The sequence below is a fragment of the Triticum aestivum genome, chromosome 1B (assembly GCF_018294505.1).
Source record: "Triticum aestivum cultivar Chinese Spring chromosome 1B, IWGSC CS RefSeq v2.1, whole genome shotgun sequence".
Taxonomy (NCBI): domain Eukaryota; kingdom Viridiplantae; phylum Streptophyta; class Magnoliopsida; order Poales; family Poaceae; genus Triticum; species Triticum aestivum.
Genome location: NC_057795.1, coordinates 685,340,716 through 685,362,373, shown reverse-complemented (window position 1 = coordinate 685,362,373; position 21,658 = coordinate 685,340,716). Strand labels below are relative to the sequence as shown.

The following is a 21,658-nucleotide window of genomic DNA, read 5'->3' as shown; positions in this document are numbered from 1 at the left end:
CGTGTTAGGTGGATGTTCAACATTAATTGGTCCCCACTTAAAATATTGTTATATCAAAACAGTGTTTGAAGGATAACACAATGGACCTTCGAGATCTGGTGAGGGATTGTTGAAATATAGCCGATATAACAATTTCAGAAAAATCTCCAAGGCCCATGTGGTTGTCATGACTAGGTGGTGAGAAGTTTAGTACCACCCCAGACATGAAGGAAGTTTTGTACCTCCTTAAAAGGGATCATCTTCCACATGTTATTGGAGTTTGAGAAGAGGAGTGGTTCACGCGCGCTCCTTCTCCGTCGCTCGCCATGCCTCGCCACCAGCGTGTCGTATTTCGTGATCATGCGAGCCGAACCGAGTTGAGACCTATGTCATGCGTGAGCTTAATTTTTGCCGGTCAAGAATGGAATATTAATTCGCTGTTAATGCTCCCTACCCAACCGCGGCTATATATTGAAGGCGTCAGCAACCCTAGCCGTCACCCAGATCAGATCACATCAGCTCTACCTCCACTTGCACTACCCCCACTGTGATTTCTCTCGCTCCTGGTGCTTCCGGCTATCCCATCCAATCCCGTCCACCGCATGCACGGCTGTATGGGAGAGCAGGGCTCTGGAACCCCGCCTTGCGATCCTGCATCAGGAGAAGGGCAGTTAGGATTTTCAGGAGTGTCTCCCACGCAACTGTTTGCCGCCGTTCGTCTTCGTCTACTACTTCGTCTACGTCCTTCGTCATCAGCATGTCCATTGAAGCCGAAAGGAACGTTGTTGCTGCTACTGCGGAGAAGAAGTCAGACAAGGAGGCTGCCGCCGCGACTTCGAACTGGCCAACCGGAGGGAATAACTCATTTATCCCTCTCCTGTTTATTACTGTGTTGGGCGTATTTACTGTATTTGTGTAGTATATATGCATGTGCCTACGTGGTTATATATCAGTACGAGTTTAATACTGCCAACGACATGTTCATGATTTTAAAAACAAATCGGTTTTTGTTTAAGCATCAATGCTTGTTCTAAGAGCAGAGATGTCTATTTAAGTGTGTGTGCTATATAATTAAACATGATTGTCAAGCTGGTGAAGCAGAGGAGAGTCTTCAAGCTCACTGCTGAATCCCAAAGAGCTTCCTTGTCACGCATGCAGTTTCACTGTGTTTTTTCCAGAAAAATAGCAGGGGAGCTTCTAAGATTCGTTTTCATTTGGGGGGGTAGGGAAACTGCTGCCAAGATTCACTGGTCAAAGACAAAACGATACAATGAGCCACCAAAAGGCGACACAGCCAAAAGTTAAAAAAAAAAAAAAGTAACGAACAAACGGGACGTAGGGGAGGCATGCGCTCAACCTAAGTAGAACGTTGGCTAAAAGAACAGCCCGGCCCAAAAAGGAGCTGCCAATGCAAAACATAATCTGAGATTATTACTTGTAAGTAAATAAATGAAAGGAGTTCTCACTGACTCTTTATTAACGTTGTTTCGAGCAATACAAACCATAAGAGCAAGGGAACGCGAGATTCTTCAGTCTTCACTCTCTTGTTCAACAACATCATGAGCTTCGAGAAACAACCTTCAATAAATCGCATTACGAATTCACTATATACGTCAAGTCGACTGGCTGAGCTAATCATCCTCTATCACGCAATGCCCAGTAGCTACCTAACTGTCACCATCTTCTACTCTACGGGATACTGCAGAAAAAAAAAGGAGAAATGACGAAAAAGGGTTTCCCTCGCTTTATTTATATTATATAAAGCAACCACCGAACACAACAAGGTACCAACACGAGTCCAGCAGCAGTTCAAAGAAAGTACAAAACAAGGGAGTCCAAAACGAGAGTGCAAGATAAGCTGGGGTCACAGCACAACAACCCCTACAGAACTGGATTAAGAAAAAAACAAAGGAGAAATGAAATACCAATAGCATATACCAGCCAAATACCAGCCAGTACCAGCCGAAGAACGAAGACAGACGGCTAGCTAGCACAGGACTGCAGGTGTACCTACTCAGACATGCTTCTTCAGAGTTTCAGCGTGGCCTTCCCCGGGTTCGACCGGCCTGTTTCCACAGCAAGTTACGAAGCTGGAAAACAGAACAAGACCTTGCACCGATATGATTCCCTTCAAGAGAGCTACCATGGATAGTGTTGATCATATGAATGAGTAGTAGCATCCTGCAAGGGATTGGATTCACAAGTTCAGCCCAATAAAGACGTAGACTTGTAGTAGAATATTAACTGCACCCAAGATGCATACATTGACCCCGGAAACATACATATTAGGCTTATCTCTATTCAGTACTCTCGCCGCAGTCCAGGAATAACATATTTCCAAGATTTTGGTTCCCATAGTTTAGGCCCTGTACATAGAAAACGACGTCAGGCTATCTCTATGAATATTAACTGCACCCAAGTCAAATTACAGAACCATACAAATATGCAAATGAGACCTTTGTATTGGGAGTAAACTGCCCCTCTACTGATAAAATGACAAACTTTGTTCAATTGAAAAGAGAGATACCAAATGTGTTTCTGGTAGGACTAGGGTTACTACCAGCTCTGCTCCTTAGGTTGTAGGGGCAGAACAACAGAGGTTTGGGGCGAGGGCGCAAGCTCCGACGCGTCGGCGCCGTCGCGAGGAAGGAGGAGGGCGACGATGGTTAGGGCTGGTGGCGGCTAGGGTTCCGGCTCCTCTGGGAGCCGGGCAATAGGATAGAAAATATCTTTATTGCTTAATCTCCAAAAGGTGTTTTACAACTAATATTTATAACCTCGAAACGAATAGCCTAAGATAACTTGTGGGCCAAGCCCCTAACTACTGCCCAGTGGGCCTCCTCCGGTTATACGTTAAACCGGTCATAACATCTCTCCCCGCCTACACAAACAGCTCGTCCTTGAGCAGAAAGTCTGGATAATGGTGGCGGAAGTCATCACGTGGCTCCCAAGTAGCCTCCTCCACCGGAAGGCCCGCCCACTGGATCAAGACGAACCACACCCCACGACGGAGCTGCAGCTTCAACACCTTCTCGGGCTCCTGAAGAAGACGTCCGTTGGTGGTCAGAGGAAGCGCGGGTGGAGCCGTCGGTGGCTCTCCACGAAAAGGCTTGAGCAGCCCCACATGAAACACGTCGTGGATGCGAGCGCCGGCCAGCAGCTGAAGGCGATAGGCCACCTGCCCGATGCGCTCCAAGATGGCGAAGGGCCCAGCGTAGCGAGGACCGAGCTTGCGCTTCGTGCGCGGGTCGAGTGTCTGCGTAGAGCTGTGGAGAAGACGCAGCCACACCCAATCACCCACCGCGAACTCCACCTCGCGATGGTGGTCGTCGTAGTAATGCTTGGCCAGCTGCTGGGCCTGAAGGAGACGCTGACGAACCTCAGCAAGCATCTCGTCACGGGTGCGAATAAGGTCGCCCGCGGCCTCCGTACGTGCCGTCGCCGGGTCCACCGGCAAGATAGGCGAAGGCGGCCGACCGTAGACCACCTCAAATGGTGCCGCACCCAGGGCGGAGTGATAGGAGGTGTTGTAGCAGTACTCCGCCCACGCGAGCCAATCCACCCAAGCTCAAGGCCGATCACCTGTAACACAGCGTAAATACATGGCAATCACCTTGTTAACCACCTCAGATTGGCCGTCCGTCTGGGGGTGGAAGGCCGTGCTGAAGCGGAGCTTGACTCCCGCCATCCTGAAGAGGTCGCGCCAAACATGGCCCATGAACACCGTGTCGCGATCACTGACGATCGAAGAAGGAAAACCGTGCAGACGGACGATACCGTCGAAGAAGGCATGGTCCACGGACGCGGCGGTGTATGGATGCCCCAGCGCGATGAAGTGAGCATACTTAGAAAAGCGGTCGACCACCATGAGAATGACCGATTTGCCGCCCACCTTGGGAAGGCCCTCGATGAAGTCCATGGAGATATCTGCCCAGACCTGAGATGGCACGTCCAAGGGCTGAAAAAGACCAGCCGGCCGTAAAATCTCCGTCTTGTTGCGCTCGCACGTCATGCAAGACCACACCCAATCACGGACCAGGGCGCGATCACAAGGAATGTAGAAGTCGGCGCGGAGATGATGGAGGGGTTTTTGCACACCCTCATGGCCAGCCGAGTGGGCATGCACCAAGACCTGGTGACGGAGATCATCATGCGCCGGAACAAAGACGCGGCGCCCATGGAGGAGCAGGCCGTCGGCGAAGCGCCAAGGCTCCTCCAGGTCGCCGGTAGCCAGCTGCTGCTGCAGGAGGACCGCATCAGCAGCGATCGCCGTGGCCCGGCGAATGTCGGCGAAGAGGCCGAAAGTTGGCCCTGAGCGGATGCACAGCGCCGTCCCCTCCAAGTCGCCGGTGGTGGAGTCTAGGTCGGCGTCGCAGCGGGACAAGGCATCGGCGACGATGTTAAGACGACCCGGGCGGTACTCGACGAAGAAGTCGAAACCGAAGAGCTTGCTAATCCACTGGTGTTGCGGCACGGTCGAGAGCCTCTGGTCCAGCAAGAACTTGAGGATGTAGTGGTCCGTGCGAATCTGGAAAGACCGGCCCCATAGATAGGGCCGCCAATGGCGCACCACCTGCACCAAGCCAATGAGCTCCCGCTCGTACACCGCGAGCTTGAGATGGCGCGGGGCGAAGGGCCGGCTGAAGAAGGCGAGAGGACCATCGCCCTGATGAAGCACGGCGTCGAACCCTGCACCCGAGGCGTCGCAATCCACCACGAATGGGTGGTCAAAGTCTGGCATCTGAAGAATGGGCCCCGTCATGAAGGCCCCCTTAAGGGCCTCAAATGCTGTCATCGCCTCCTCGTCCTAGGCGAAGGCGTCGCGGTGCAACAAACGCGTGAGTCGCGAAGCGATGAGGCCGAACTCCCGGATGAACTTCCCGTAGTATCCGGCGAGGCCGAGAAACCCGCGGAGAATGTGGCGTCGGCTAGGCGGCGACGGCCGCCACCTTATCGGCGTCCATAGCAACCCCGTCGGCCGAGATGACGTGGCCCAGGTAGGCAACCGAAGGCGTCCCGAACGAGCACTTCGAGTGCTTAAGATGAAGATGGTGCGCCCGAAGCTCGTTGAAGACGATGGCGACGTGTTGGAGGTGCTCTGCCCAATACGCACTATAGATCAGAATATCATCAAAGAAAACGAGCACAAACCGACGCAAGTAGGGCCAGAGGACGTCGTTCATCAGAGCCTGGAAGGTCGCCGGGGCGTTGGTGAGCCCAAAGGGCATCACCAAGAACTCGAAATGGCCGTGGTGAGTCCGAAACGCCGTCTTGGCGATGTCATCCGGGTGCATGCGCACCTGGTGGTACCCCGACCGGAGGTCGAGCTTGGTGAAGAAGCGCGCCCCGTGTAGCTCTTCTAGGAGCTCATCGACCACCGGAATAGGGAATTTGTCCTTAAGTGTGACATCATTAAGGGCACGATAGTCGATGCAGAAACGCCATGTGCCATTCGACTTGCAGACGAGAAGCACTGGCGCGGTAAACAGCAAGGTGGAGAGCCTAATGATGCCCGCCACGAGCATGAGCGCACACTACCGCTCCAACTCGTCCTTCTGCAGCTGCGGATAGCTGTAAGGACGTACCGCCACCAGTGCGGAGCCCAGTAGAAGATGTATACGGTGATCATACGCCCGGGCAGGCGGAAGCCCCTGCGGCTCGGTGAAGAGGTCGCCGTGCTGCTGCAGAAGGTTCTCCAAGAGCGGGTGCTCGGCCTCGGCGGTGGTCGCAGCCAGCTGAAGTGGTGGTGCGGGTGCGGCGCCCCCAATGTCGTCCCACCGAACGCGGCGGCCCAGCCGCCAGAAGGTCATTGTCAGCGCGTCGAAGTCCCAGAGAATGGGACCAAGAGTTCGCAAGAAGTCGACGCCGAGGATGAAGTCGAAACAGCCCAAGTCGATGCCGGCGCAGGTGGTGGTGAAGTGCTCGTCGCCGATAGTGATGGGCATGTCGCGGGCGAGCCCGTGGCAACGTAGACGGTCGCCATTAGCGACAGTGACCCGCAACTACTCCCCACCGGTCGGCTGTAATGCGCGGCGCCGCATGGTGGTCTCCGGCAGGAAATTATGCGTGGAACCTGTGTCCAGGAGGGCCACCAGGCGCTCGCCATGGATCATGATGGTAAGCGCATCGTCCGTTCATCACGGATGTCGGCCAGCGCGTGAAGCGAGACAACGAGGGCGATGGCCGGAGCGGGCGCGGGTGCCGGTGCGGGCTCCGCGAGGGCTGGGGTGTCGTGGCCATCCTCCGGGGTGTCATCCTCGGTCTCGTCCGTCGTCTCCAAGTAGAAGAGGCGCGGGCAGACATGGCCCGGTGCATAGGGCGCATCGCAGTTGAAGCACAGTCCCAAGCGCCGGCGCTCAAGCTGCTTCCCCTGAGTAAGGCGCCTGAACGGACGCGTCGGGGCCGGGGTGGCCGCCGGCGCTACGATGGACGATGCAGGTGTCGTCGTAGGCGGCCGGGGGGTTGTCGGCCCCCATGGGGCGCGGATGGCCGCGTCAACGCCTGGGTGTGCTGCTCGAACGCCCGAGCATAGTACATGGCCGTCTGAAGGTCTTGGGGCCCCATCATCTCGACGTCCACGCAGATGTGGTCGGGAAGGCCGCCGACGAAGAGTTCCGCCCGTTGTAGGGCCGTCACACCTAGCGCGTGGCATGCCAGTGCCTGGAAGCGGTCGGCGAAATCCTGCACCATGGAGGTGAAAGGTAGGCGGCCCAACTCGACCAAGCGGCTCCCGTGTATCGGCGGTCCGAAGCGAAGAAGACACAGCTCGCGGAAGCGATCCCACGGGGGCATGCCGCCCTCGTCCTACTCGAGGGCGTAATACCATGTCTGGCCGGCCCCGCGGAGATGGTAGGAAGCCAGCCAAGTGCAGTCCGAAGCCGGCGTGCGCTGCCCGTGGAAGAACTGGTCACACTGGTTGAGCCAGTTAAGCGGGTCGTCCGAGCCATCGTAAGTGGCAAAGTCGATCTTAGCTAACCGGGGCGGCTGCTGGTGGGGCGTGCCCTAGCCCAATGCCTCGGCGGTGTGGAGGGCTAAGGACGGCGCGCGGTCCATGGTGGGAAGGCCGGCGTAGGTCCCCGTGGCGCCCGATGCCTCGGGCTACAACTGGGAACCCGACGGCGCCCGGGCCTCCGTGTAAGGCGGCGGAGGCGACGCCCCGTGGAGCCAGCCTGGAAGCGGAGACGGGAACGACGGGAAACAGACCTCCTGGATCGGGAGTCCGCCCGGTGCGGACCGACCCAGGCTAGGGCTGGGCGGTGGCGGTGGCGGCACCTGCACTGTGGCCGCCGGGAGGGACGGCTGTTGGGGAACGTTGCAGAAAATTAAATTTTTTCCTACGGTTTCACCAAGATCCATCTATGAGTTCATCTAAGCAACGAGTCTAGGGAGAGAGTTTGCATCTACATACCACTTGTAGATCGCGTGCGGAAGCTTGCAAGGTGATGATGTAGTCGTACTCGACGTGATCCAAATCACCGATGACCTGCGCCGAACGGACGGCACCTCCGCGTTCAACACACGTACGGAACAGCCACGTCTCCTCCTTCTTGATCCAGCAAGGAAGGGAGGAGAGGTTGAGGGATATGGCACCAGCAGCAGCACGACGGCGTGGTGTTGGTGGAGCTGCAGTACTCCGGCAGAGCTTCGCTAAGCACTATGGAGGTGGAGGAGGTGTTGGGGAGGGAGAAGGAGGCAACCAAAGGCCAGGGCGTTCAGGTATGAAGTCCCTCCTCTCCCCCCACTATATATAGGGGTGCCAAGGGGGGGTGGCCGGCCCTAGGAGATCAAATCTCCTAGGGGGTGCGGCGGCCAAGGGGGGTTTTCCCTCCCCCCCAAGGCACCTAGGAGGTGCCTTACCCTCCTAGGACTCTTGCCCCCCTTGAACCCTAGGCGCATGGGCCTATGTGGGGCTGGTGCCCTTGGCCCATTAGGCCAAGGCGCACCCCCTTACAGCCCATGTGGCCCCCGGGGACAGGTGGACCCACCCGGTGGACCCCCGGGACCCTTCCGGTGGTCCCGGTACAATACCGATAACCCCGAAACTTGTCCCGATGCCCGAAACAGGACTTCCCATATATAAATCTTTACCTCCGGACCATTCCGGAACTCCTCGTGACGTCCGGGATCTCATCCGGGACTCCGAACAACATTCGGGTTACTGCATATACATATCCCTATAACCCTAGCGTAACTGAACCTTAAGTGTGTAGACCCTACGGGTTCGGGAGACATGCAGACATGACCGAGACTCTCTTAGACAATAACCATCAGCGGGATCTGGATACCCATGATGGCTCCCACATGCTCCTCGATGTTGTCATCGGATGAACCACTATGTCGAGGATTCGATCAAACCCTGTATGCAATTCCCTTTGTCAATCGGTACGTTACTTGCCCGAGACTCGATCGTCGGTATCCCAATACCTTGTTCAGTCTCGTTACCGGCAAGTCACTTTACTCGTACCGTAATGCATGATCCCGTGTCCAACACCTTGGTCACATTGAGCTCAATATGATGATGCATTACCGAGTGGGCCCAGAGATACCTCTCCGTCATACGGAGTGACAAATCCCAGTCTCGATCCGTGTCAACCCAACAGCTACTTTCGGAGATACCTGTAATGTACCTTTATAGTCACCCAATTACGTTGTGACGTTTGGTACACCCAAGGCATTCTTACGGTATCCGGGAGTTACACGATCTCATGGTCGAAGGAAGAGATACTTGACACTTGCAAAGCTCTAGCAAAACGAACTACACGATCTTTTATGCTATGCTTAGGATTGGGTCTTGTCCATCACATCATTCTCCTAATGATGTGATCCCGTTATCAACTACATCCAATGTCCATAGTCAGGAAACCATGACTATCTGTTGATCACAACGAGCTGGTCAACTAGAGGCTTACCAGGGACATAGTGTGGTCTAAGTATTCACACGTGTATTACGATTTCCGGATAATACAGTTATAGCATGAATACAAAACAATTATCATGAACAATGAAATATAATAATACTTTTATTATTGCCTCTAGGGCATATTTCCAACAGTCTCCCACTTGCACTAGAGTCACTAATCTAGTTACATTGTGATGAATCGAACACCCATAGAGTTCTGGTGTTGATCATGTTTTGCACGCGAGAGAGGTTTAGTCAGCGGATCTGCGACATTCAGATCCGTGTGCACTTTGCAAATCTCTATGTCTCCATCTTGAACATTTTCACGGATGGAGTTGAAACGACGCTTGATGTGCCTGGTCTTCTTGTGAAACCTGGGCTCCTTTGCGAGGGCAATAGCTCCAGTGTTGTCACAGAAGAGTTTGATTGGCCCCGACGCATTGGGTATGACTCCTAGGTCGGTGATGAACTCCTTCACCCAAATCGCTTCATGTGCTGCCTCCGAGGCTGCCATGTACTCCGCTTCACACGTAGATCCCGCCACGACGCTCTGCTTGCAGCTGCACCAGCTTACTGCTCCACCATTCAACATATACACGTATCCGGTTTGTGACTTAGAGTCATCCGGATCTGAGTTGAAGCTAGCGTCGACGTAACCCTTTACGACGAGCTCTTCGTCTCCTCCATAAACGAGAAACATGTCCGTTGTCCTTTTCAGGTACTTCAGGATATTCTTGACCGCTGTCCAGTGTTCCTTGCCGGGATTACTTTGGTATCTTGCTACCAAACTTACGGCAAGGTTTACATCGGGTCTGGTACACAGCATGGCATACATAATAGATCCTATGGCTGAAGCATAGGGGATGACACTCATCGCTTATTTATCTTTTGCCGTGGTCGGTGACTGAGCTGAGCTCAGTCTCATACCTTGTAACATAGGCAAGAACCCCTTCTTGGACTGATCCATTCTGAATCTCTTCAAAATCTTATCAAGGTATGTACTTTGTGAAAGACCTATGAGGCGTCTCGATCTATCTCTATAGATCTTGATGCCTAATATATAAGCAGCTTCTCCAAGGTCCTTCATTGAAAAACACTTATTCAAGTAGGCCTTAATGCTGTCCAGAAATTCTATATTATTTCCCATCAGGAGTATGTCATCTACATATAATATGAGAAATGCTACAGAGCTCCCACTCACTTTCTTGTAAACGCAGGCTTCTCCATAAGTCTGCATAAACCCAAACGCTTTGATCATCTCATCAAAGCGAATGTTCCAACTCCGAGATGCTTGCACCAGTCCATAAATGGATCGCTGGAGCTTGCATACTTTGTTAGCGTTCTGAGGATTGACAAAACCTTCCGGCTGTATCATATACAGTTCTTCGTTAAGATGCCCGTTAAGGAATGCTGTTTTGACGTCCATCTGCCATATCTCATAATCATAGTATGCGGCAATTGCTAACATGATTCGGACGGACTTTAGCTTCGCTACGGGAGAGAATGTCTCGTCGTAGTCAATCCCTTGAACCTGTCGATAACCCTTAGCGACAAGTCGAGCTTTATAGATGGTAACATTACCATCCGCGTCCGTCTTCTTCTTAAAGATCCATTTGTTTTCTATCGCTCGCCGATCATCGGGCAAGTCTGTCAAAGTCCATACTTTGTTTTCATACATGGATTCTATCTCAGATTTCATGGCTTCAAGCCATTTGTTGGAATCCGGGCCCGTCATTGCTTCTTCATAGTTCGAAGGTTCATTGTTGTCTAACAACATGATTTCCAGGACAGGGTTGCCGTACCACTCTGGTGCGGAACGTGTCCTTGTGGACCTACGAAGTTCAGCAGTAACTTGATCCGAAGTACCTTGATCATTATCATGGTTTTCCTCTTCAGTTGGTGTGGGCATCACAGGAATGGTTTCCTGTGCTGCGTCACTATCCCGCTCAAGAGGTAGTACTTCATCGAGTTCTACTTTCCTCCCACTTACTTCTTTCGAGAGAAACTCTTTTTCCAGAAAGCATCCGTTCTTGGCAACAAAGATCTTGCCTTCGGATCTTAAGTAGAAGGTATACCCTATAGTTTCCTTAGGGTATCCTATGAATACGCATTTTTCCGACTTGGGTTCGAGCTTTTCAGGTTGAAGTTTCTTGACATAAGCTTCGCATCCCCAAACTTTTAGAAACGACAGCTTAGGTTTCTTTCCAAATCATAATTCATACGGTGTCGTCTCAACGGATTTAGACGGTGCCCTATTTAAAGTGAATGTAGCTGTCTCTAGAGCGTATCCCCAAAATGATAGCGGTAAATCGGTAAGAGACATCATAGACCGCACCATATCCAATAGAGTGCGATTACGACGTTCGGACACACCGTTTCGCTGAGGTGTTCCAGGCGGCGTGAGCTGTGAAACGATTCCACATTTCTTTAAGTGTGTACCAAATTCGTGACTTAAGTATTCTCCTCCACGATCTGATCGTAAGAATTTTATCTTTCGGTCACGTTGATTCTCCACCTCATTCTGAAATTCCTTGAACTTTTCAAAGGTCTCAGACTTGTGTTTCATTAAGTAGACATACCCATATCTACTCAAGTCATCTGTGAGAGTGAGAACATAACGATATCCTCCGCGAGCCTCAACTCTCATTGGACCGCACACATCGGTATGTATGATTTCCAACAAGTTGGTTGCTCGCTCCATTGTTCCGGAGAACGGAGTCTTGGTCATTTTGCCCAAGAGGCATGGTTCGCACGTGTCAAACGATTCATAATCAAGAGACTCTAAAAGTCCATCGGCATGGAGCTTCTTCATGCGCTTGACACCAATGTGACCAAGGCGGCAGTGCCACAAGTATGTGGGACTATCGTTATCAATTTTAAATCTTTTGGCATCTACACTATGAACATGTGTAATATTACGCTCGAGATTCATTAAGAATAAACCATTGACCATCGGAGCATGACCATAAAACATATCTCTCATATAAATCGAACAACCATTATTCTCAGACTTAAATGAGTAGCCATCTCGTATTAAACGAGATCCAGATACAATATTCATGCTCAAACTTGGCACTAAATAACAATTATTAAGGTTCAAAACTAATCCCGTAGGTAAATGTAGAGGCAGCGTGCCGACGGCGATCACATCGACTCTGGAACCATTCCCGACGCGCATCGTCACCTCGTCCTTCGCCAGTCTCCGTTTATTCCGCAGCTCCTGCTGTGAGTTACAAATATGAGCAACGGCACCGGTATCAAATACCCAGGAGTTACTACGAGTACTGGTAAGGTACACATCAATCACATGTATATCAAATATACCTTTGGTGTTGCCGGCCTTCTTATCCGCTAAGTATTTGGGGCAGTTCCGCTTCCAGTGACCCTTCCCCTTGCAATAAAAGCACTCAGTCTCAGGATTGGGTCCATTCTTTGACTTCTTCCCGGTAACTGGCTTACCAGGCGCGGCAACATCTTTGCCGTCTTTCTTGAAGTTCTTCTTACCCTTGCCCTTCTTGAACTTAGTGGTCTTATTGACCATCAACACTTGATGTTCTTTCTTGATTTCAGCCTCTGCTGACTTCAGCATCGAGAACACTTCAGGAATGGTCTTTTCCATTCCCTGCATGTTGTAGTTCATCACAAAGCTCTTGTAGCTTGGTGGGAGCGACTGGAGGATTCTGTCAATGACCGCCTCATCTGGGAGGTTAATGTTCAGCTGGGTCATACGGTTGTGCAACCCAGACATCTTCAGGATGTGCTCACTGACAGAACTGTTTTCCTCCATCTTACAACTGTAGAACTTGTCGGAGACATCATATCTCTCGACCCGGGCATGAGCTTGGAAAACTAGTTTCAGCTCTTCGAACATCTCATATGCTCCATGATGCTCAAAACGCTTTTGGAGCCCCGGTTCTAAGCTGTAAAGCATGCCGCACTGAACGAGGGAGTAATCATCAGCGCGAGACTGCCAAGCATTCATAATGTCTTGGTTCTCTGGGATGGGAGCGTCACCTAGCGGTCCTTCTAGGACATATTGTTTCCTGGCAGCTATGAGGATGATCCTCAGGTTCCGGACCCAGTCCGTATAGTTGCTGCCATCATCTTTCAGCTTGGTTTTCTCTAGGAACGCGTTGAAGTTCATGTTGACATTAGCGTTGGCCATTGATCTACAAGACATATTTGCAAAGGTTTTAGACTAAGTTCATGATAATAAAGTTCTAATCAAATTATGAACTCCCACTTAGATTAGACATCCATTTAGTCATCTAAGTGTTACACGATCCGAGTCGACTAGCCCGTGTCCGATCATCACGTGAGACGGACTAGTCATCGTCGGTGAACATTTTCATGTTGATCGTATCTTCCATACGACTCGTGTTCGACCTTTCGGTCTCCGTGTTCCGAGGCCATGTCTGCACATGCTAGGCTCGTCAAGTTAACCCTAAGTGTTTTCGCTGTGTAAAACTGTCTTACACCCGTTGTATGTGAACGTAAGAATCCATCACACCCGATCATCACGTGGTGCTTAGAAACGACGAACTGTAGCAACGGTGCACAGTTAGGGGAGAACACTTCTTGAAATTTTATAAGGGATCATCTTATTTACTACCGTCGTCCTAAGTAAACAAGATGCATAATACATAATAAACATCACATGCAATTATATAGTTGTGACATGATATGGCCAATATCATATAGCTCCATTGATCTTCATCTTCGGGGCTCCATGATCATCTCGTCACCGGCTTGACACCATGATCTCCATCATCATGATCTCCATCATCGTGTCTTCATGAAGTTGTCACGCCAACGACTACTTCTACTTCTATGACTAACGTTTAGCAATAAAGTAAAGTAGTTTACATGACGTCATTCAATGACACGCAGGTCATACAAAAAATAATGACAACTCCTATGGCTCCTGCCGGTTGTCATACTCATCGACATGCAAGTCGTGAATCCTATTACAAAGAACATGATCTCATACATCACAATTCATCATTCATCACAACTTCTGGCCATATCACATCACATGATCAATCGCTGCAAAAACAAGTTAGACGTTCTCTAATTGTTGTTGCATCTTTTACGTGGCTGCAATTGGGTTCTAGCAAGAACGTTTTCTTACCTACGAATCACCACAACGTGATTTTGTCAACTTCTATTTACCCTTCATAAGGGACCTGTTCATCGATTCCGCTCCAACTAAGGTGGGAGAGACAGACACCCGCCAGCCACCTTATGCAACTTGTGCATGTCAGTCGGTGGAACCGGTCTCACGTAAGTGTACGTGTAAGGTTGGTCCGGGCCGCTTCATCCCACAATACCGTTGAGCAAGAAAAGACTAGTAGAGGCAAGTAAGATGACAAAATCCACGCCCACAACAAAGTTGTGTTCTACTCGTGCAAAGAGAACTACGCATAGACCTAGCTCATGATGCCACTGTTGGGGAACGTTGCAGAAAATTAAAATTTTTCCTACGGTTTCACCAAGATCCATCTATGAGTTCATCTAAGCAACGAGTCTAGGGAGAGAGTTTGCATCTACATACCACTTGTAGATCGCGTGCGGAAGCTTGCAAGGTGATGATGTAGTCGTACTCGACGTGATCCAAATCACCGATGACCTGCGCCGAACAGACGGCACCTCCGCGTTCAACACACGTACGGAACAGCCACGTCTCCTCCTTCTTGATCCAGCAAGGAAGGGAGGAGAGGTTGAGGGAGATGGCACCAGCAGCAGCACGACGGCGTGGTGTTGGTGGAGCTGCAGTACTCCGGCAGAGCTTCGCTAAGCACTATGGAGGTGGAGGAGGTGTTGGGGAGGGAGAAGGAGGCAACCAAAGGCCAGGGCGTTCAGGTATGAAGTCCCTCCTCTCCCCCCACTATATATAGGGGTGCCAAGGGGGGGTGGCCGGCCCTAGGAGATCAAATCTCCTAGGGGGTGCGGCGGCCAAGGGGGGTTTTCCCTCCCCCCAAGGCACCTAGGAGGTGCCTTACCCTCCTAGGACTCTTGCCCCCCTTGAACCCTAGGCGCATGGGCCTATGTGGGGCTGGTGCCCTTGGCCCATTAGGCCAAGGCGCACCCCCTTACAGCCCATGTGGCCCCCGGGGACAGGTGGACCCACCCGGTGGACCCCCGGGACCCTTCCGGTGGTCCCGGTACAATACCGATAACCCCGAAACTTGTCCCGATGCCCGAAACAGGACTTCCCATATATAAATCTTTATCTCCGGACCATTCCGGAACTCCTCGTGACGTCCGGGATCTCATTCGGGACTCCGAACAACATTCGGGTTACTGCATATACATATCCCTATAACCCTAGCGTAACTGAACCTTAAGTGTGTAGACCCTACGGGTTCGGGAGACATGCAGACATGACCGAGACTCTCTTAGTCAATAACCATCAGCGGGATCTGGATACCCATGATGGCTCCCACATGCTCCTCGATGTTGTCATCGGATGGACCACTATGTCGAGGATTCGATCAAACCCTGTATGCAATTCCCTTTGTCAATCGGTACGTTACTTGCCCGAGACTCGATCGTCGGTATCCCAATACCTTGTTCAGTCTCATTACCGGCAAGTCACTTTACTCGTACCGTAATGCATGATCCCGTGTCCAACACCTTGGTCACATTGAGCTCAATATGATGATGCATTACCGAGTGGGCCCAGAGATACCTCTCCGTCATACGGAGTGACAAATCCCAGTCTCGATCCGTGTCAACCCAACAGCTACTTTCGGAGATACCTGTAATGTACCTTTATAGTCACCCAGTTACGTTGTGACGTTTGGTACACCCAAGGCATTCTTACGGTATCCGGGAGTTACACGATCTCATGGTCGAAGGAAGAGATACTTGACACTTGCAAAGCTCTAGCAAAACGAACTACACGATCTTTTATGCTATGCTTAGGATTGGGTCTTGTCCATCACATCATTCTCCTAATGATGTGATCCCGTTATCAACTACATCCAATGTCCATAGTCAGGAAACCATGACTATCTGTTGATCACAACGAGCTGGTCAACTAGAGGCTTACCAGGGACATAGTGTGGTCTAAGTATTCACACGTGTATTACGATTTCCGGATAATACAGTTATAGCATGAATACAAGACAATTATCATGAACAATGAAATATAATAATACTTTTATTATTGCCTCTAGGGCATATTTCCAACAACGGCAAGGCGGGGGATGGCGCGGGCCAGGACGGCCACTTCGGGCCCTGGGCGGCGCCTGGCGCCGCGAGTGGCACCGCAAGCGCCAGCGTCGGCCACTAGGGCCAAGGCGGCGTCGAAGCGGCCAGCGATGGGAGCGCCGGGTATCCCCTGGTGATGGCTGCGGGGACGGAGTACCACGGCAGTGTCGGCTGTCCCGCGGGAACGGCCGGAGGTAGCGGCGGGGGCGGCCCGTACGGGCTAGCCAAGTAGAGGCGTATGCCCTGGACCGCGACGACTAGGTCATTGAGCACGCCGGCTGTCGGTGTCAAAATCGGCGGATCTCGGGTAGGGGGTCCCGAACTGTGCGTCTAGGCGGATGGTCACAGGAGACAAGGGACATGATGTTTTTACCCAGGTTCGGGCCCTCTCGATGGAGGTAAAACCCTACTCCTGCTTGATTAATATTGATGATATGGGTAGTACAAGAGTAGATCTGCCACGAGATCAGAGAGGCTAAACCCTAGAAGCCAGCCTATGGTATGATTGTTGTTCGTCCTACGGACTAAAACCCTCCGGTTTATATAGACACCGGAGAGGGCTAGGGTTACACAGAGTCGGTTACAATGGGAGGAGATCTACATATCCATATCGCCAAGCTTGCCTTCCACGCCAAGGAAAGTCTCATCCGGACACGGGACAAAGTCTTCAATCTTGTATCTTCATAGTCCATGAGTCCGACCAAAGGTCATAGTATGACAATCCGGACACCCCCTAATCCGGGACTCCCTCACCGGCCATGGCCTCTGGTGAAAACTGGTTCGGCATGGGGGGAGGCGATGGCGGCGAATTTTGGATGGGGGGCGGTGGCTGGCCCTGGCCCGGCGTTGTGCCGGGGGCAGGGGTGATCGGCGCCGATGGGAGGGTCAGCGAGGCCGTGGCGCTCGGCGATGAGGCGGCGGCGGCGGCGGATTTGGTGGCAACGGCGGTGGGGGAGTTGGTGGGCAGCGGCGGTGGTGGCGGTGGCAGCGGATTTGGTGGCGGCGAGGACATGGTCGAAACCCGGGTACCTGATACCAAATTGGTAGGACTAGGGTTCCTACCAGCTCTGCTCCTTAGGTTGTAGGGGTAGAACAGCAGAGGTTGGGGGCGAAGGCGCGAGCTCCGGCATGTCGGCCCCGTCGCGAGGAAGGAGGAGGGCGGCGATGGTTAGGGCTGGTGGCGGCTAGGGTTCTGGCTCCTCTGGGAGCCGAGCAATAGGATAGAAAATATCTTTATTGCTTAATCTCCAAAAAGTGTTTTACAACTAATATTTATAACCTCGAAACGAATAGCCTAAGATAACTTGTGGGTCAAACCCCTAACTACTGCCTAGTGGGCCTCCTCCGGTTATACGTTAAACCGGTCATAACGGTTTCCAAAAGTGAAAACATAAGGAGTGTTGAATAAAGCTTCAAACTGCAAGACATACATTTTGCAACACAATCTGCAAAGGAAAAAAAGAAAGAAACTAATAAATGAAGTAAAGGAAATTGCAAGGTACCTTCATCAGGATTGCTTAAACCCGCACGAGATATATCCTCGTGTTCAAGGCTATCTCGCCGTCGTTGGAGGTGTGCATAAAGTGGTTTTATATTTACAGCTGGGCAGTATTCAATTATGATCCTCTCAAGGGCTGAGTAGTTCCCAGTACTACCTGGTACAGATGCCAGTTTTTTGCATCTCAGAAGGAATAATGTCTCCAGTAAAGGTAGGTCGCCCAAACAATCCAGTGACTCCAGCCCGCTGCAATTCTTAATATTCAGACACTTGAGTGTATCCAACTGCACTGGCATAGAATGAATCTTGTTACAGTTGCATAATCTTAAATACACCAGACATGGCAATGGATTAATTCTGGGTGAAGCTGGTGGCTCTGGAATACTTTCAGATGCAAGGTCATTGCAGTGTTCCAATGATGCTGCTGTATTGAAGTGTTGTGGACTCTCTAACTCATTATCCTGCCCCACTATAAACTCAAGACTAACACACTTATCAATGTTCAGAGTCCTGAGAGATGGTGGGAGCACGAAAAGCTCTGTTAAGTTTCCACAATTTCTTATGGCTAGTATTGTTAAATTTGGCAGGAATTGAGCTCTTTCTCGAGTACGGCAACCTTTCACCTGGGTGGGGCCTATTAGCTTGCTACACTTTTCAATGAGCAGAATCTTGAGTAATACCAAGCTCTGGAACTCTTCTTCAGGCCAGTAGACGAGTGTATCACAAAAATTTATATGCAACTTCACAAGCTGACCAAACCATTTCCACACCCCAACTGCATGCTGCAATGGACTTGATGGGAACAAAAAGCTGCAACCAGTCAATGCCAATTCTGAAAGAGATACTTCAGGATCTCGATCAAGCTTCGGTGTTGGTGCTGCTTCTGTATCACGGACAATCACAAATAACTCGGACAAGCAAGACATGTACCTGGATACTAATATTGATAAGGATAGTTGAGCCTTGTCTTCTTCTAGCCGTACAACTTTGACTTTTGGTGCTTCAGGCAGAGTTGTCAGCTTTGGGCAGTTCTCAATTCGAAGATTCTCAAGAAGAGGAAATTTTAGTTTTTCTCCTTCTGTTGCCACCCATCTCTCAAACAATTCCAAATTTGCTAATCTGAGATCCTTTAGTGCTGGAAATGCTGCAGATGAACTGTTACTGCATAGGCTTTGCAATTTGTTCAGCCTTTTCAAAACGAGAACTTCAAGGGCCTTAAATTGATCGAATTGTGGAAACTCCTTGCACATTGTACAACCATCTAGGTGGAGCCCGGTCAAATGCTGCAGAAAAATAAGACTTTTCACCCATGTCGGGAAAGTAGTACCTCCGTAGGAACATATTCCTAGAAACTCTAGCGCAGCATGAGGTTTAAGAGCATCAAGCACATTCCTATGCTGATCCAGTTCGTCAATGCAATCATCACCCCATACAAGAGATAAGTGTGTGAGTTTCTCCTTATTTCCAAGACTGGATTCTTTAGCATGTTCTTCAGTTACATATTCAAGACAAGATAGCTCTAATTCACCACCAAGATTTAAGTCCCGTAGTTCACTGATAGTACAGCAACCAGGACTAGAACTCGCCACAAAATATGTTAGAGTCTGTAGAGAAGTGAGTTGCCAGAGGTCTGGAGGCATGCACTTCAATGATGTGCATCCATTAGTATAGAGGTGGCGGAGATTTGTCATATACTTCATATCCTTTGGAAGTTGACCAAGTTTCTCGCAATTGGAAAGTTTAAGAGTTTGTAGATTATACATTATGCTTATTTCCTTGGGAAGCTCTTTGATAAACTCATTATTTGAGAGATCAAGATACCTCAAGTGCTGCAAGTGCTTTGGTCGGAGTGGAAGTTTTCTCAATTTAAAGAGTTGCAGTGCCCGCAGATGACTGTGCTTTGACAAGTATGGGGCTGGACCAAAAGCTTTATCATTTGTATACAATATTGTCCGGAGAGCTGGAGACTGTTTCTTTAGATAATCATGCGAATGAGTTCCAGTGAAATGATATGATGAGAACAGGTGGTGAGTAGCGCCAGCTGACAATAGCTCCTTTTGATCAGGCCTATCAACTATAGTAAGACAAGATTTTCCCATAACAGACAAGGCAATATCATGCATAAGATCATGTATTTTGCATACTGTTCTAGAACGGAGCTCACTCTGTTTTTCCTTAGGATGGGATCGCTTGACATCTTGAAAAAATGACCTCCAAGTTAGCTCGTTAAAAATTTCTCTGCCAACCTTTTCAAGATTGTCGCCTTCTTTAAGTGGTATGAAATCATGTGCCATCCATAGCTGGATTAAAATTTCCAAATCAATCTCATAATCTTTTGGAAAGACTGCACAAAAAGCAAAGCACTGTTTCAAGTGTGATGGCAAGTCCTCATAGCTGAGCTTGAGTATAGGTAAAACTTCTTTCTTCGCATCGCAGCTATTGCTTCTGGTTAGTATGTTCATCCATTCTTTCATGCTAGTCTTGGTACTCAGCATAGATCCAAAGGCTTTGGCAGCTAAAGGAGAGCCCCCACATCTGTCCAGAATCTTTTCAACTGTGTCACCTAGCTCAGCAGCGTTTGGCTTTTGCGAAAAGAATGCTCTACTCTCAAATATTTCCTTCAGAAATACTTTAGGTAGCTTTCCAAGATCATGACTATCATCAATACACATCTTCATAATTTCAGCTACTTTCTCTTTACGAGTGGTCATCAGTACTGCACTACCCTTGCAACCATGCTTCAGACAGGTCCTCAATTTTTTCCACTTGTCAGCATCTTCATTCCATACATCATCCAACACAATAAAGTATCTCTTCCCACTTACTTCATTCTGAAGGTTCTGCAATGCCTTGTCACGATCATTCTCATTGGTCTCACAGATGCTGTTTGCAATCTTAACAACCTCAAAATCATCTGACACACAACACCATCTTCGGAGCTGAAAATACTCCTTGATTGCAGGGTCATTGTAGACAAGCTGAGCGAAGGTGGTCTTGCCCAGCCCACCCATTCCAACAATGGGAAGGACAATGAGATCGCTCCCATCGCTAGCTTGACCAATTAATATACTCACAATCTTCTTCTTCTCTTCGTCTCTAGACCTACTAACAATATCCTCCTCGGAGTCAATTATTACAGAATCTGTGATACGCCACTGCTTGGATGGTGGTGCTGGCTGCAGGTGTTTGAATCCAAGGGTATTCATCTCTTCGACAAGGACCTCGATGATGCGTACAATCCTGCACAACTTCTTGCCCATCCTGTAACGAAACACAATGGGGTTGTGAGCAGGGAAGAGGCTTACAATATCAAAGCCAAGCTTCTTGTAGTGTCCCTTCTCCTTGGCGCCACGCCGGAGAGCCTCGTACTTGAACTCGTCGAAGACATCGTTCGCCTTGCAGGCCACCTTCTTGAGCGCTTTGAGCCAAGCGCTTACCCCAGAACGGTAAGCTACTTCCTCCTCCACATCTTCAATGATGTTCAAGATGGCCGGAAGCTTGCGCTCAAGGATCTCACGCTGCTCCTCCATGCCATCCATGACCTTGTAGCGCTGCAGAAGGTAGCTGGACACCTTATCCTTCAGCATGGAGATCAGCGGCCCAACTGCATACTCAGCCATGGTTGCTCCCAACTCACACAGCACACTCAGGGAAGCACAAGCCTATGTAGAAAAGAAATGGTATAAGAGGTGGTGCTTGTGCAGATCTAGATCAGGGAGAACTAGATGAGCGCGCGTTGACGGACTTTCCCACCGGGCAGTGGTTGGGGGCAGGTGAGCGGAAGAAAATCCTAGTACAAGACAAGACCTGCTCTATTTTTTTTTCTGCAAAGCTAGCGTGTCGCGATTATCCACCAACTCGATGTGGATTCCAATTTAATTAGCTCACCAACTGTGCTCTGCGTTGGTTATTTCTAGCTTGGACTCATAGGCCTTCCTGCTCCTTGTCACTAAGACAAAATATTTTGTTGCCAGAAGTCGTGTGCTGCTCATTTAATGGAACCATGTGAAAATAGAAGAGAAACAGATGGGTTAAGACTTGAGAGAATGTTAAGCCGTAAGTACTTT

At 50.2% G+C, this 21,658-nt stretch overlaps 1 protein-coding gene across 1 annotated transcript; it reads right to left on the bottom strand.

Moving 5' to 3' along the window:
• Positions 1 to 2,260: 2,260 nt before the first annotated feature.
• Positions 2,261 to 21,340, bottom strand: LOC123149243 (putative disease resistance protein RGA1). The gene is made up of 2 exons (XM_044568857.1): positions 17,596 to 21,340; positions 2,261 to 2,345 (listed from the first exon to the last, which is right to left on the bottom strand). Exons 1-2 carry the CDS (start codon positions 21,209 to 21,211, stop codon positions 2,281 to 2,283), a joined length of 3,681 nt encoding a protein of 1,226 aa, XP_044424792.1. The 5' UTR covers positions 21,212 to 21,340; the 3' UTR covers positions 2,261 to 2,280.
• Between the last annotated feature and the right edge of the window lie 318 nt (positions 21,341 to 21,658).